The 17,340-nt window shown below is 38.6% G+C and overlaps 1 protein-coding gene across 2 annotated transcripts in view; it reads left to right on the top strand.

Annotated features, from left to right (window-relative positions):
• Window positions 1-864: 864 nt before the first annotated feature.
• The window catches only part of glg1a (golgi glycoprotein 1a), a 42,560-nt gene continuing 26,084 nt past the window's right edge, over window positions 865-17,340 (top strand). Inside the window, exons 1-3 of one of the 2 annotated variants that reach the window (XM_061894419.1) lie at window positions 865-1,242; window positions 15,029-15,058; window positions 15,155-15,241. In XM_061894419.1, the coding sequence (XP_061750403.1) occupies window positions 910-1,242; window positions 15,029-15,058; window positions 15,155-15,241 (450 nt within the window). In that variant the 5' untranslated portion in view covers window positions 865-909. The remainder of the gene's footprint in view (window positions 1,243-15,028; window positions 15,059-15,154; window positions 15,242-17,340) is intronic. The other variant, XM_061894420.1, reaches the window with a different exon arrangement.

Here is a 17,340-nt window from a genome sequence, read left to right as displayed (position 1 = left end):
GGATCCCAAAGCGTTCCCAGGCCAGCCGGGAGACATAGTCTTCCCAACGTGTCCTGGGTCTTCCCCGTGGCCTCCTACCAGTTGGACGTGCCCTAAACACCTCCCTCGGGAGGCGTTCGGGTGGCATCCTGACCAGATGCCCGAACCACCTCATCTGGCTCCTCTCGATGTGGAGGAGCAGCGGCTTTACTTTGAGTTCCTCCCGGATGACAGAGCTTCTCACCCTATCTCTAAGGGAGAGCCCCGCCACACGGCGGAGGAAACTCATTTCGGCCGCTTGTACCCGTGATCTTATCCTTTCGGTCATGACCCAAAGCTCATGACCATAGGTGAGGATGGGAACGTATATCGACCGGTAAATTGAGAGCTTTGCCTTCCGGCCTAGCTCCTTCTTCACCACAACAGATCGGTACAACGTCCGCATTACTGAAGACGCCGCACCGATCCGCCTGTCGATCTCATGATCCACTCTTCCCCCACTCGTGAACAAGACTCCTAGGTACTTGAACTCCTCCACTTGGGGCAGGGTCTCCTCCCCAACCCGGAGATGGCACTCCACCCTTTTCCGGGAGAGAACCATGGACTCGGATTTGGAGGTGCTGATTCTCATTCCGGCCGCTTCACACTCGGCTGCGAACCGATCCAGAAGAAGGTGAATTCATTAAAAAGTGCATGTTGGATTTTTATAAGAAATCTTTTCTTGCGGCCCAGCCTCACCCAGTTTCAGCATCCAGTGGCCCCCAGGTAAAATTGAGTTCGAGACCCCTGTCCAAAAGGGCTTATGTGATTGGACGACTCGCAGACTGAAACCACACGTGAACATTAATTATTCATGACGCAGCCTGGAGAGAAAACTTCCGGTGGTCAAAATCCCAGATACCCCTGAACGCAGCAGCAGGCTGAGCGAAGATGGCGGACTGTGTACGTGTTCCTCTGCTGCTGCTTTTCATGTGCTCCTTGCCGCTTTTCTACCCGTCCCAAGCCGAAAACACCGGCCTGGGCAAAGCCAGGTCTAATGCTGCTAGCCTCCAGAACCAGCCTGGTGGCGCGGCTCCGGCCGCGATGAACGCGGGAGCCGCCGAGAGGATCCTGGGCGCCGGGGCCTCGGCGCCGAGGAAGCGCTCTACCGGCTGGAAGTTGTCCGAGGAGGCGGTGTGCAGGGACGACCTGACGCGGCTGTGCACCAAGGAGTCTTGGAACAACAACCTGGCGGTGCTGGAGTGTCTTCAGGACAAGAAGGATGTGAGTCAGCCGGGGAAATGCCGGGAATTTAGGCGAGGGTGTGCCAGCTAGTCCAGTTAGCCACATGCTAGCACACAGAAAACGTCACGCGGAACTCCAATCATTAATCCCACAGTTGCCACTTTGTCGCCGCGTTGTGCAAATAATACTTAACGTATTACATATTTGAAGGTATTACCCGAACCATTATACTGTTTGGCTCCGTTCGGCGCGGTGCAATAACAACAGATAGTCTCTTTGTGTTCCCGAAGTGTCACTTTAAGAACATTCTCTATGGCAGTGGTTCTCAAATGAGGGTACGCGTACCCCTGGGGGTACTTGAAGGTATGACAAGGGGTACGTGAGATTTTTTTTTAATATTCTAAAAATAGCAACAATTCAAAAAATCCTTTATAAATATATTTATTGAATAATACTTCAACAAAATATGAATGTAAGCTCATAAACTGTGAAAAGCAATGCAACAATGCAATATTCAGTGTTGACAGCTAGATTTTTTTGTGGACATGTTCCATAAATATTGATGTTAAAGATTTCTTTTTTTGTGAAGAAATGTTTAGAATTAAGTTCATGAATCCAGATGGATCTCTATTACAATCCCCAAAGAGGGCGCTTTAAGTTGACCTTTACTTATATGTGTAGAAATCTTTATTTATAATTGAATCACTTGTTTATTTTTCATTAAGTTTTTAGTTATTTTTATATCTTTTTTCCCGAATAGTTCAAGAAAGAACATTACAAATGAGCAATATTTTACACTGTTATACAATTTAATAAATCAGAAACTGATGACAAACTGCTGTATTTTACTTCTTTATTTTTTTTTTTTCAACCAAAAATGCTTTGCTATGATTAGGGGGTACTTGAATTAAAAAAATGTTGACAGGGGGTACATCACTGAAAAAAGGTTGAGAGCCACTGGTCTATGGCACTGGTGTCGAACTCAAAGCCCCCGGGGCCACATTATGCCCGCAACGTCATTTTAAATGGCCCACTAACGTTTTGGAAATAATATGCTTTAATAAAGTACCTTGTCTGCATGAAATTGCACATTTAAATTGTAATATTATCCATACATATATTATTAATATTAGTAATAATAATATTACTGATTGATATTATTAAACGATGTAACCTACATCCATCAATATAAAATACACCCTTAAACGTGGATGCATATGCAAAAGTGCAATATACGTATTTATCTGTGGGCAATATGGCCTTTTTTTAATATCTCAATATTTTTAGGCCATATCGCGATATACGTTATATATCACGATATTTTGCCTTAGCCTTGAATGAACACTTGATGCATATAATCACAGCAGTATGATGATTCTATGTGGCTACATTAAAACATTCTTATTCATACTGCATTCATATATGCTACTTTTAAACTTTCATGCAGAGAGGGAAATCACAACGAAGTCAATTGACCAGAAGTGTATTTATTAAAGTTATTAAGCAATGGCACAAACATTCACGTAATTTCCCCCAAAAAATGCAAGATTGTCAGAGACATTTTAAGTGTCAAATAAAAATGAGCAATGAGCTGCATAATAGGAAATCAAATAGTATTCGTCCTTCACTATGTGGTATGTTACTACGGTTATTCTCTTCATTCTCTAACGAGTGACTTTTCAAATGATGCTACATATTAGCAGTAATGCTACTTTTTATAGCAACGCTTTTGCCCCACACTTGACAAATTACGGTTGTCTGTTCGACATATTCTCACTTGAAGCCGAACCACCGCCAGACGATTGACCCCCTGCTGTTTTTATTGGGAATGAAGTCTTCCTTCATTTGTTACCAGATCCGCACCTTCTTTCTCTCGTATTAACACTCGTACGGCTACGTTAGCGGCTAACGTAGCCCAGTATGCTACCTCTCTGCTGGGCGAGGGCGTATACGTATGACGTGACAGTATGTGACATGTGTAAATTTGTGCGCCTGCTTGTCTGTGAGAAGGAGAGACAGGAAAGAGTGAGAAAAGCCTGTAGAGTAATGCCCGCAGCTAAAAGCAACTGCGTGAGAACGTATACTCGAATATTACAATAGTAATTTTCTATATCGGGACGGCGTGGCGCAGTGGGAGAGTTGCCGTGCGCAACCCGAGGGTCCCTGGTTCAAATCCCACCTAGTACCAACCTCGTCACGTCCGTTGTGTCCTGAGCAAGACACTTCACCCTTGCTCCTGATGGGTGCTGGTTGGCGCCTTGCATGGCAGCTCCCTCCATCAGTGTGTGAATGTGTGTGTGAATGGGTAAATGTGGAAGTCGTGTCAAAGCGCTTTGAGTACCTTGAAGGTAGAAAAGCGCTATACAAGTACAACCCATTTATCATTTATTTATTTATTTATATCGCACAGAGACAAATCCACAATATATCATATATATATCGATATATCGCCCAGCCCTAATCTATTTATTTATATCTGCACCTTATCGCTCTTTTATCCTGCACTACCATGAGCTAATGCAACAAAATTTCGTTATTATCTGTACTGTAAAGTTCAAATTTGAATGACAATAAAAGGAAGTCTAAGTCTAATTAGGGCTTGGCGATAAATCAAGTTTGTAAGGTATATCGATATATTTTTACACAGGATATGAATTAAGGAAATATCGTAATATCTGTATAATTTATTTCTCGTTAAAATGACCTGTGATGGGGTGGCGACTTATTCAGGGTGTACCCCGAATGCAGCTGGGCTAGGCTCCAGCAACCCCCTGCGACCCCGAAAGGGACAAGCAGTAGAAAATGGATGAATGGGTGGATATATCGAGTTTGTAAGATATATCGATATATTTTTTAACAAGATATGAATTAAGAAAAAATCGTTATATCGGTATCTTTTATTTCTCGTTAAAATGACCTGTGATGAGGTGGCGACATGTCCAGTGTGTACACCGCCTTCTGCTCGATTGCAGCTAGGATAGGCTCCGGCAACCCTCGCGACCCTGAAAGGGACAAGCGGTAGGAAATGGATGGATATATCGAGTCTGTAAGATATTTCGATATATTTTCAAACAACTTATGAATTAAGAATATATTGGTATAATTTATTTCTCGTTAAAATGACCTGTGATGAGGTGGCGACTTATCCAGGGTGTACCCCGCCTTCCGCCCATATGCAGCCGGGATAAGCTCCAGCAACCCCCGCGACCCCGAAAGGGACAAGCGGTAGGAAATGGATAGATGGATGGTTCGAGTTTGTTAGATATATCGATATATTTTTAAACAAGATATGAATTAAGAAAATATCGTAATATCGGAATCTTTTATTTCTCGTTAAGGTGACCTGTGATGAGGTGGCGACTTATCCAGGGTGTACCCCGCCTTCTGCCCAAATGCAGCTGGGATAGGCTCCAGCAACCCCCGCGACCCCGAAAGGGACAAGCGGTAGAAAATGGATGGATGGATGGATGGACATATCGAGTTTGCAAAACATATCAATATGTTTGTAAACATGATATGAATTAAGAATATATCGGTATAATTTATTTCTCGTTAAAATTACTCGTGATGAGGTGGTGACATGTCCAGGGTGTACCCCGTCTATCACCCAAATGCAGCTGGGTTAGGCTCCAGCAACCTCGCGACCCCTATAAGGGACAAGCGGTAGAAATGGATGGATGGATGGATATATCGAGATGTAAGATATTTCGATATATTTTTAAACAAGATATGAATTAAGAATATATCGGTATCATTTATTTCTCGTTAAAATGACCTGTGATGAGGTAGCGACATGTCCAGGGTGTACCCCGCCTTCCACCCGAATGCAGCTGGGATAGGCTCCAGCAACCCCCGCCACCCTGAAAGATACAAGCGGTGGAAAATGGATGGATCGATAGATATATCGAGTTTGTAAGATATATTTGTATATTTTTAAACAAGATATGAATTAAGAAAATATCGTAATATCGTTATCTTTTAATTCTCTTCAAAATTACTTGTGATGAGTCAGCGACATATCCAGGGTGTACACCGCCTTCCGCCCGAATGCAGCTGGGATAGGCTCCAGCAACCCCTGCTGCTCCTAAGCGGTAGGCAATGGATGGATAGATGGATATATCGAGTTTGTAAGATGTATCAATATATTTTTAAACAAGATATGGATTAAGAATATCTCGGTATGATTTATTTCTTGTTGAAATGACCTGTAATGAGTTGGGAACATGTCCAGGGTGTACGCCACCTTCTGCCCGAATGCAGCTGGGATAGGTTCCAGCAACCCCCGCTACCCCGAAAGGGACAAGCGGTAGAAAATGAATGGATGGATAGATATATCGAGTTTGCAAGACGTATCGATATATTTGTAAACATGATATGAATTGGGAATATATCGGTACGATTCATTTCTTGTTAAAATGACCTGTGATGGGGTGGTGACATGTCCAGGGTGTACGCCGCCTTCCACCCGAATGCAGCTGGGATAGGCTCCTGAAAGGGATAAGCGGTAGGAAATGGATGGATGGATATATCGAGTTTGTAAGATGTATCGATATATTTTTAAACAAGATATGAATTAAGAAAATATCGTAATATCGGTATCTTTTATTTCTCGTTAAAATGACCTGTGATGAGGTGGCGACCTGTCCCGGGTGTACGCCGCCTTCCGCCCAAATGCAGCTAAGATAGGCTCCAACAACCCCCGTGCCCCCGAGAGGGACAAGTGGTAGAAAATGGATGGATGAACAAACGCCGCTTACCGGTATTTCTTGTGTTACTTGTTCTTCCCTGCTCCCCCTCCATGGGCTACTAAACCCCTCCCCTTCCTTCTTCCTTTACTATGATGAGTCACGATTGGTTGGGGACAGGCCAATCAGTGGCAAGATTGGGTGGGTCACCGAACCAGGAAGGGAAATCACAAAGTGCCTTCGAACTAACGATTTTACTGCCAAAGCATTGAAATATGGCACCAAACTTATGGATTGGTTTCAATCAAAACAAAAAACTCAATATTTTAAAATAATTCGCAGCAATAGACTAATATTTGTGTAAATTTAAATGATTCTGGTCCACCTCTTGTGACTGTTATTATTGATTTTTTCCTTGTTAAAATATATAGGAGAAAAACTAGTGTTTTGAAAAGAACAGCTCCTCGGGATCCAGCTCCCTTCAAAGAGCCATAAATCCTGGCTCTGTTGTTTATGACATGACATATCGTCTCTATTTTTTTTTTTTTTTATTGTTACGCAAATACTATAGGTACAGTAGTGGCTCGATTTAAGACCTCAAATGTTTCATCGACGAAGCTCGTATTTCAAATCAACGTTGCCCATACATGTGATACACAATATATAACTACACACACGTACATTACACACAACTATTTATCTTTAAGATTGTTTACCATTTTGAGAAAAGCTCCCTTTTTAATTTAGATAAGGAATAGAAAAACTTAATTATTCAGAAAACCTGTACAACGGGATGGTCAGCAGTTCAATATTTTCATGGATAAATGTTTGGGGTTGGGTCGGCCAACCTGTGGGACATCTGTTTATCTTTTTGTTTTTTCGATTCCATCGTCCGCTTCTTCCACTTTGCTCTAAGTTTCTGAGTTGGAGGGCAGGATTGTGTCGATCTGCGTGAGGTCGCGCCTGAGAGCGGCTGTTTGGAGGCCCATAACTTAAATCACGCTCACAACTTTAAGCGTAACAAAAATCTGAGCGACAGCTCGTATTTTAACGTTTAGTACGGTGTAAAATGAGTTATTTACTCAGAAATATTTTGTAAATGTTTTGCATACATCAATTGTTTCCAAACAATGACTGTAACACGGCAGTAAAATGGATCATCAAACAAAACAGAAGTCATCGTCATGGACCCAATAGCTGCGGAATTTAACTCTCCAATCAGCTAAACAGACTTAATAACTCCACGGTGACATTTTGGTGAATTTGCAAAACCGGAACAATACAAAAAGAATAATAATACTAACACAGACACTCGTAAACATGTTAGCATGTTTTTTTTCTTGGTTGTTTTTTTTTCTTGTTTTATTGTTTTTTATTCATAACATTTTAGTATTTGAGGTGATATATTCTGCACTTCTTTTAAGATGTATTGTACTGTTGTGTTTTATTCATCCTTTTGTGTTACAATGTAAATATGACACTATGTGCTCCTTTTCTTATGTCTGTACAGCACTTTGGCCGACTGGGGTTGTTTTTAAATGTGCTATATAATTAAAAAAAAACTGAACTGAACTAGCATATTAGCTAATGCTAACGACGTTAGCTTCATTACATTTTACTGATATTTGTACCGAAAACATTCCTACAGACATCACACATGGGATGGTTTGGCAATAACACCTTTTCAGTGTCTGTCGGTGTCATTTGAAAACTTTGTTGAATACGAAACATTATGGCCGATAGCCAAGAAAACTTCATAAATTAGCCACACCGTTTTATAAGCCGCGGTGTTGAAAGCGTTGGAAAATATTTTAAACTTTGTTTCTTACAAGTATCGTTATCAATGGAGGACGAGGAACAGCTTAATGAGGAAAGGTAGGAGGATATACTAACCCCAAGCTACAGCTCCTGAATGTAAACAAAGTATCGATACAAATATAAACGGTAACGATACCAAGTATATTATAATTATATAGTCGTACCACAGTGGTTAATCAATATTTTTAATAAACAAATATTTTTTTTTTGGACAAACTCAGGAAATAAGTGCCTGCACACAAGATGACTTAAAGGGTGCAAAAAACAAAGGATTGAATTCAGAGCCAGTAGCAGGAAAATATTTGCATTTTTTTATAGATACTGTTACACCACCAGCTATATAATTGTGATTGAAAATGAAAAGAAACAGAGATTTTGAAAATGTGAAGTTTCAGCATCGGTATATGACCAATACTGCCCCGTAACTCCTTGGTGTTGGCTCGAATGTAAATTAGGATTTAAAGCAGGGGTCTCCAAACTTTTTCCACTGAGGGCCGCACACGGAAAAATTCAAGCATGCCGGGGCCATTTTCATATTGTTCATTTTTAAAAACAATACATATATATAAAATTTTTTTAACATTTAGACCTCCTCTCATGTTAGGACCCGAGGAAAGGGAAGGGTCTCAGTCATGAAAAAAAAGTCAGATTAATATTTATATATTTTTTTGTTCACTGCTTAAGTCATCTTTAGGTATATCTGTCATTGTAAAGTTTTATTTTTACATTTTTATGTTTTACGCCCTTTTTCACGACAAAGACACAAAATAAGGAATATTTTCCCCCCTAAAAAGTTTTTCATAGTTGAATATTTGAGGTGAAGTAAGTGGAGCCTTAAATCATCAATAATTCATAATATTGATTTGTGTTCATTATTTTTATGAGCAATGACTGTTTAAAAAAAAAAAAAAATTCTGCTGAAATTCCTGGTGGTCCAAAAAGGAGGCTCATAAGTGTTGAAAAAAGTCATATTTTTTGTTACTCTTAACATTTATATCTGTAGATCAATTTGAGCTCTATCCACCAATTGTAAGTTTTTATTTTTTTAAATGTATTTTTGTATTGTTTTTATGCCCTTTTGCCAAAGAATGTAAAAAAACACAAAATACGCCAAATTTCGCCCCCTAACTATTTCAAGGTGGATTATTTAACATGAAGAACTTGGAGCGTGGAATAAGTCAATAATTGATGACATTGATTTTGAATCATTATTATTTTTACGTCAAAGACAGTTTTAAAGTAAAATACAGCTTGATGGCATTGTTTTTAGAGTCAAAACTGCAACATTTTCTGTTTTTTTTTTTACTTTTTTGCTTTGTTGTTCCACTTTTTATCATTTTTTTGTCTTTTTTTAATAGTATTTTTAGAACGTGCCGCGGGCAGTTAAAAAATTAGCGTGGAAAACAGAAGAGCTGCTCTTAAGTTAGTCCGTGGAAACGTACCAACTGTGGTCTTGCAGGGACATTCATCATGTTTGTCACAACCTGAGCACAGTCAAAGGCTTTTGTGGGGGTGTAACGTCGTGTCCTGCGACAAAGGCCTCGGCAGGCGTGGCGTGGCTTTTACACCCACAACATTTTTGTGTGTGCGTGTGTGCGTGTGTACGTGTGTGCGTGTGCGTGTGCGTGTGCGTGTGTGTGTGTGTGTGTGTGTGCGTGTGTGTGCAGTCAGTGGCTGTGGTTTGGTATACGTGGAATCGGAGGACGAGGAGGAGCAAGACTTTTGGTTAAGAACGTCCAGAAAATGTTTATAATGTGTCAAAAATAAACCCGTCGCAAAAAGACGCACTTTGACCCATTCATTCAGAATAGGATGGACTTTTTTTAATGTATCCCACAATGGAGAAAATACAGGATGTATTTTGGAATAAACTGAAAAAAGCAATACAATTTCACAAGATGAAGGTTGGCTGTGATGCCACTAGCTTAATGCTAACGCACAGTAGAGCGGCTCATTGACAGGCTAACCAAAATTAGCATGGCCAATCAGGTACATGGAAAGACAATCATTGACTCATATTCATACCTATGGACAATTTACGGTCCCCAATGAATGTTACTAACACATGTTAGCAACATGCATATTTTTGGAACGTGGGAGGATGCCGAACTACCCTTAGAACATGCACACTCGGCACACAGCTGTCCAAACGCAGGTTGGAAGAAGCACACGGTGTAAAGATGGACGTTATTGTCGGTAGTAGGGGTGTAACGGTACACAAAAATTTTGGTGCGGTACGTACCTCGGTTTAGGTCAGCAGCAACCGGGCTAGGATAGACTGACCATATGTCTGTCCTCTTTTCACCGGACATGTCCTCTTTTGCGGGGCTGTCAGGGCAAAGTTTCTTAAATGCCTCAAATGTCTGGCATTTTGAGTATTGTTTACGCTACTTAACATGTCCGTGCGGAAACTCGTTTGGTTCACCTCTGCACCGAACCAAAACCCCCGTACGGAAACGGTTCAATACAAATACACGTACCGTTACACCCCTAGTCGGTAGTAATGTCAAAATAAAGGTAGAAATGCATTCATTAATTTGAAATACCTATTTTCTTCAACTTTCTCCCCTTACTTTTGCCAGGTGTCAACTCTGGTTAGGGACGCGACCAGCTGTAGCGCTCCTGACATGCGATTGAGATGCACGTTTTTTGTTTTCTTCCCCAAAATAAAGCACAGAGGAAGGTTTTTAAGATATTTGAGATGTTTTTCAAATGTATTATGGCCAATAGTACGTAAGTAATAGACTACGCTATATCCACTCATATATTACTCCCTCATATAATACTTTTTTAAAATATGTTTTCATATTGTTATGAAAAAAAAGAAAACATATTTTGAAGGTGTGGCGTTTTTTATCTTGCCGTGGCTCAATTAAATGTAATGGAAACCCTGCTACAGATAATTAATAATTACAGCGGTCCTCTCCAAGGTTTCTCATTGTCATCCTATTGGGTTGAGTTTTTTCTTGCCCTGATGTGGGACCCGAGCCGAGGAAGTCGTGCCCTTTGAGACACCTGTGATGTAGGGCTATACAAGTAAACTTTGATTGATTGATTGATTGATTGATTGATTACAGACAATTAATAAAACAAAATCACCGTTGTAGCCTTCAAAACCTCTAAAACAACCTCAAAACCTTCCATTAATGTTCTATATACACACTGAAAGTATATATATATATAATGTAGTAACATACATCTTCATTACAATATGTAATATGCACAATATACACGCTGCAAGTTTATATATAATGTAGGAACATACACTTTCATAACAATATGTAATATGTACAATATACACACTGTATGTGCGTGTGTCTAATGTAGTAACAGACATCTTCATAACAATATGTACAATATACACGTGTGTGTGTGTGTGTTCATTTATTTGTGGCGGCCCGCCACGAAAGAATTACGGCCGCCACAAATAGATTAAAAAAAAAAAAAAGAAATGTAATTTTTGATTTTCGAATTTTTTTGGGGCTTTTAACTCGCTCGACCGCTCATAAAAGCAATGGGACTCTGTTTGTGAATGGATCTTGTAGTTACAACTCCAGTGCAGTAGGTGGCGGTAGCCTACTATGCATTGTAACTCCGCCAATGTAATTATATTCCAACTCCGCGTTCTTCTTGGCCATCGCCGCCGCTGACACTTTTTAAAATGTATTATTCTGGCAACTAATCTGCTAGTTTTTACCTTTAAAAATGTGGTACTGTTATTCCATTTACCGTAATACACGGTAAAAAAAAAACAACAACCTTAGATTTTCCTGGAAAAACCGGCAACTCGGTTGACAGAATTTAACTGTAAAAAATGATTACTGTATTTTCAATTTACAGTAGTGTGCTGGAAAACACTGTAAATGTTGTTGGTTTTACACTGTACAATTTCATGGATAACTTGTTTTGAAATCAAAAAGTCAAGTTTGTATGATTAAAATAAAATCAGTGAACTCTGGGTTGAGAATTTTCTGGATCTACCGGTAAAGTCACATGCACACAGCTCTGCAGGCTGTCTGTGAGTGACAGACAAAGGACGCAAGTCCCCTGAATTTTAACCTTTGTCAAAAATGACCAAATCGGCTGTTTGGATTGCTTCAAATTAGGGTTGGGCGATATATATCGATACATACTATATATCGCTGGGTTTGTCTCTGTTCGATATAGAAAATGACTATATCGTAATATTCGAGTATACGTTCTCACGCAGTTGCTTTTAGCTGGGGGCATTACACTTCAGGCTCTTCCCACTCCTTCTTGTGTCTCTTTCTCACAGACAAGCAGGCGCACATTCTTACATATGTCAAATACTGTCACGTCATACGTCACATACGTGTCCGCCCTCGCCCAGCTGAGAGGTAGCATACTGGGCTACGTTAGCTGCTAACGTAGCCGTACTTGTGGGAATACGAGAGAAAGAAGGTGCGGATCTGGTAACAAATGAAGGAAGACTTAATTCCCAATAAAAACAGCAAGGGGGTCCATCGTCTGACGGTGGTTCGGCTTCAAGTGGGAATATGTCGAACAGACAACCGTAATTTGTCAAGTGTGGGGCAAAAGCGTTGCTATAAAAAGTAGCATTACTGTTAATATGTAGCATCATTTGAAAAGTCACTCGCTAGAGAATTAAGAGAATTTCATAAATTTTGTCGTAACCTACCACATAGTGAAGGACGAATACTATTTGATTTCCTATTATGCAGCTCATTTTTTTTTTTTGACATTTAAAATGTTTCTGACAATCTTGCACTTTATGTTTTGGAAATGACTTGAATGTTTGTGCCAATGCTTAATAACTATAATATATACACTTTTGGTCAATTGACTTAGTTGTGATTTCCCTCTCTGCATGAAAGTTTAAAATGAGCATATATTAATGCGGTATGAAGAAGAATTTTTTTAATGTATACACATATAATCATCATACTGCTGTGATTATATGCATCAAGTTTTCATTCAAGGCCAAGGCAAAATATCGTAATATATATTGTATATCGCGGTATGGCCTAAAAATATCGCGATATTTAAAAAAAAAGGCCATATCGCCCAGCCCTACTTCAAATGCCGTAAAAACACAGTGAGGGAAGAAGGTTGCTAAACATGTTTGCTGATTTGGCATCAAGAGAAAGGCAACACATTGCTATAAGCTAAATTTAAAGCAAAGGTCGGAGTTTTTTGGCCTGAACCACTTAAACGTTTTATCTGATATCAGCAACAAAAAATACTAACTGGTTTCCGAGAAAGAAATAGCATGCAAACACCAGCTAGCTAGCAATATAAGGTAGGGCTGGGCGGACTGGCTGAAAACTGTATAACTATATAAGTGTTTGTATCAATCAATATTGATAATTATTGATATTTTTTATGACCTATATAAAATAAGGAGCAGTAGAAAAATACATTTTTATTTGAAATTTAGCCTTCATCTGATTTTGTTTTCAGCTCTCAAGAGGGAATGTCAACACAAGCATGGAAAACACTCAATGTAAACATAATAGGAAAACCACATTGAACACTTACCAATAAAAAAGCTCTTCAAATGAAGGTGCAAAAATACGGACTATGTAAGAAACGCCTAGTAAAGTGTAAGAAGATAGTCTGAAAAAGAAACCAAACTGAAAGATTGTTAGATGCCAAGTATTCATTTAGCTGCTGTGCATCAATTTTTGGGGAGGATTTGAGAGATAAAAGGGAGGTGTGACACCGGCTTTTCGTTTATCAGGAGGTCAGAATCGAGGTTACATGTTTTAAGCAGAGGATGAAAAAAATTGAAATTTGAGAACAATTTTCTGCCGGTTCAGTGCCAGGAAGCTACAGCTCTGCTCTAAGGGGTGAGCTCACCTCAGGTGGTGTGGTATTAGCGGTCATGGTGGGGAAGAGTATCTTACATCATTTACAGACCACAATGATCTGACTACGGTACCTTTTTTTGAATAATAAAAAAAAAAGAAGTGCCATACTGGCCAGGTGACTGTTTCTCTTTCATCCACAATTGTATTCATTTTGACATTCTCTTCTCACTCCATGCAAATAATCAACCGCCAGATGACCAAACAAGTTGATTCTGTTACCTGATTGGCTGTTAGCGTGTCACTCCCATGGATCAGTGATCGTTTCATTTGTTGCTCGGTTACCAGAGAGCAAGTGCCTTTGTTCATGCTACCAACCTTGCTTCCGTACTTTCGCTTTAATCACATGAAAAAGTAAAAAAATATTTTTTATTTATCGTGTTTTATCGCCCAGTCCTATTACATCCCTGATTGGAACATCCCTACCTTTTAAACTAACTATTCAAAAATATATTTATTTCCTTTTGCCCTACATAGATCTGTTGTTTTTAGAAGGAAAGTTGGCTGCAAAAGTCCTGTTTATTTAGAAAGATGTCATACAATGGCCTGTTTTTTTTGTGCTTGGCCTTGAAATGTCAACTTGTATCACTGTCGTACGATATTCGTTGTCTGCAAGGATACATATCTGTCAACATTGTTATCGTTATTATCGTTATTGACCTTGAAGGCATCCCAGCATGGATAGCAAGTGCGATGCACATGTTTATCTGAGAATGACGAAGATGACTATTTTTGGACAAATGAGTATTCACAACCTTATCTTTTTGAAGCAGCGTATACGAAGGATTAACTGCTGCTTCTAGAAGCAAGCACGGAGAAGAGGGGGAAACGTTGGAGAAGACGGAAGCCTTGAGAGTGCGGTGAAATCGACTCGAAGCTGAAAATGTGGAACTTGAAGCCAAGCTATTTCAACATAAATTGAGTGCTTACCCAAAATAATCAGGAAAAACGTTTCAATCAATCAATCAATGCCCTCAATCACTAGTGTCTCAAAGGGCTGCACAAGCCACAACGACATCCTTGGCTCAGATCCCACAAATCAGGGGCAAGGAAAAACTCAAAAAATGTATTTATTTTATTTTGCCCTACGTAGATCTCTTGTTTTTAGAAGGAAAGTTGGCTGCAAACGTCCTGTTTATTTAGCAAGATGTCATAACAGCCTGTTTTTTGGGCTTGGCTTGGAAATGTGGACTCGTATCACTGTCGTACAGTATTTGTTGTCAGCGAGAATACATATCTGTCAACATTGCTATCGTTATTGACCTTGAAGGCATCCCAGCATGAATACCAAGTGCAATGCCGTGTTTATCTAGGAATGACGATAAGACGGTCACAATTCAAAGTTATTTTGTCGAGGAATGTCTCACCAGAGTTATGGATTTCTGATTTTCCTCATGATCGAAGTGCTGTAAAGAACACATTAGTTAGCGGAAAGATGGTTCTAGAATGTCATTGTTTTTGTTTCTCTTTCAGGGCACCGAGATCGCAACTGAATGCAACCATGTAAGTGTTTCATCAACCTTTAAGGGCAAATCAAGGAAAGCCCAGTGACACAGCAGGTCAGGCCTCTTCATTCGTCTTCTCTTCTCCGTCTTGCAGCTGCTGTGGAACTACAAATACAACCTGACCACCGACCCCAAGTTTGAGTCTGTTGCCGTGGATTTGTGCCGGTCCACCATCTCTGGGGTCAGTCACTAACTCCGCCCCTTTTGCTGACTGAGAATCTACACCAGGGGTGTCTAGCCTTTTCCCTCTGAACCTTAAAAGTATGCGGAGACCATTTTGACAGTTCTCATTTTCAAAACCAATACAATATATTGATTTTTTGTTTTTTTTGTTACAACCCTGTGTTTTTGATGGCGAAAACGAACTATAGAATATTTGGGTCAATAATTCATAACATTGATTTTGATTCATTGTTATTTTTTGAGCAATTAGTTTAAAAGAAATCCCACTATAATTATTGGGAATAAAAAAGGTTCCCACTCATAAGTGTCTTTTTTAAAATTCATCTAATTTAATTTTTTTTACGCTTACGTTTCTAGATCAACTTGAAATCTATTCCTTGATTCGAAGCTTTATTATTTTTTCATGTTTTGAGCTTTTTCTCAGGCATAAACATGTTTAAAAAAGGTCACATACTTTTTTTTTTTTAATTCAACGCTTAAGTCCCTAAAACAACTTCAGCTATAATTGTCAAAATATAGGTTATTTTTATGTTTTATGCCATGTTTATACCCTCTTTATTATGGCAAAAACCAAAAATATGCAATATTTTCAAATGTGAAGTAAATGGATCCTTAAATAGGTCAATACTTCATAACAATATTATTTGTTGATCAATTACAGTTTAGAAAAAAATAACACAAAAATTATTAGGGATCCAAAAGTGTAAAAAAAAAAAAATCTTTTAACGCTTAAGTCCAAACATCAACTTAAGATCTGTTTTTGATTCAAAGTTTTTATTATTTTTTTCATGGTTTTTTGGTGGGGTGAGGGGTTGCCTTTTTGCAACCCTGTGTTTTTAATGGCAGAAGCACAAAATAGTGTGGAATATTTGATGTGAAGTAAATAGATTCTTAAATAAGGCAATCATTCATGACACTCATTTTGATTCGTTTTTTTTTTTTAGCAATGACATTTTAAAAAATCCCACAAAAATTGTTGGGGATCCAAAAGGGTGCCGCTCATAAAAGTGTTAAAAATAAGTCTTTTTTTATTATTATTATTTTTTTAACTTTCAATGCTTAAGTTTCTAGATCAACTTCAGATCTATATGTCTGTTCTAAGCTTTATTATTGTTTTCATGATTTTAGGGAGGAGGGTTGTCTTTTTTGTTATAAACCTGATTTTTATGGCAAAAACACAAATTATGCAACATTTTCAAAGTGGAATATTTAATGTGAAGTAATTGGAGTCTTGAATAGGTCAATAATTCAAAGCTTATTTTAATTAATTATTATTTTTTGAGCATTTAGAAAAAAAAATATATATTGCGTTACCAAAAGGGTCCCACTCATAAAGGGTTAAAAATATATATTTTTAATGTTTTATACCATCAACGTTTTATTATCTAGATCACCTTTAGATCTATCCGTTGATTCCAAGTTTATTTTTTTCCATGTTTTTTTTGTCTTGATTTTTCCCCTTTTTTGTCATTAACCTGTTTTTATAGCAAAAACAAAAATTATCACTATTGTCTCTAAAAAATGTCAGTGTAATATTTCATGTGAAGTATTTGTAACCTTGAATATGTCAGTAATTCATAACAATGGTTTTAATTATTGTTTTTGAGCAATGACTGTTTAAAAAAAACAACATTGGGGGGATATAAAAGGGGTCCCACTCATAAAAGTGTTTAAAAAAATTGCCATACTTTTTTATGGCAAAAACACAAAATATCAATATTGTCCCCGAATTTCGTTAAACAGGAATATTTGATTTGAAGCAATTGGAGCAATTGAATATGCCAATAAGTCATTATTTACTTTATTTCATTTTTTTACTTTTAACAGATAAGTTTCAAGATCAACTTCAGATCAATCAATCAATCAATGTTTACTTATATAGCCCTAAATCACTAGTGTCTCAAAGGGCTGCACAAACCACCACGACATCCTCGGTAGGCCCACATAAGGGCAAGGAAAACTCACACCCAGTGGGACATCGGTGACAATAATGACCCAGTGGGACGTCGGTGACAATGATGACTATGAGAACCTTAGAGAGAGGATCTATCAGTCGATTATAAGTTTTTATTATCGTGTCATGTTTGTTAGTTTAAT

This window comes from Nerophis ophidion, linkage group LG03 (genome assembly GCF_033978795.1).
Source record: "Nerophis ophidion isolate RoL-2023_Sa linkage group LG03, RoL_Noph_v1.0, whole genome shotgun sequence".
In the NCBI taxonomy this organism is placed as follows: domain Eukaryota; kingdom Metazoa; phylum Chordata; class Actinopteri; order Syngnathiformes; family Syngnathidae; genus Nerophis; species Nerophis ophidion.
The sequence above is the reverse complement of the archived record's forward strand: the minus strand, read 5'-3'. Positions and strand labels throughout refer to the sequence as shown.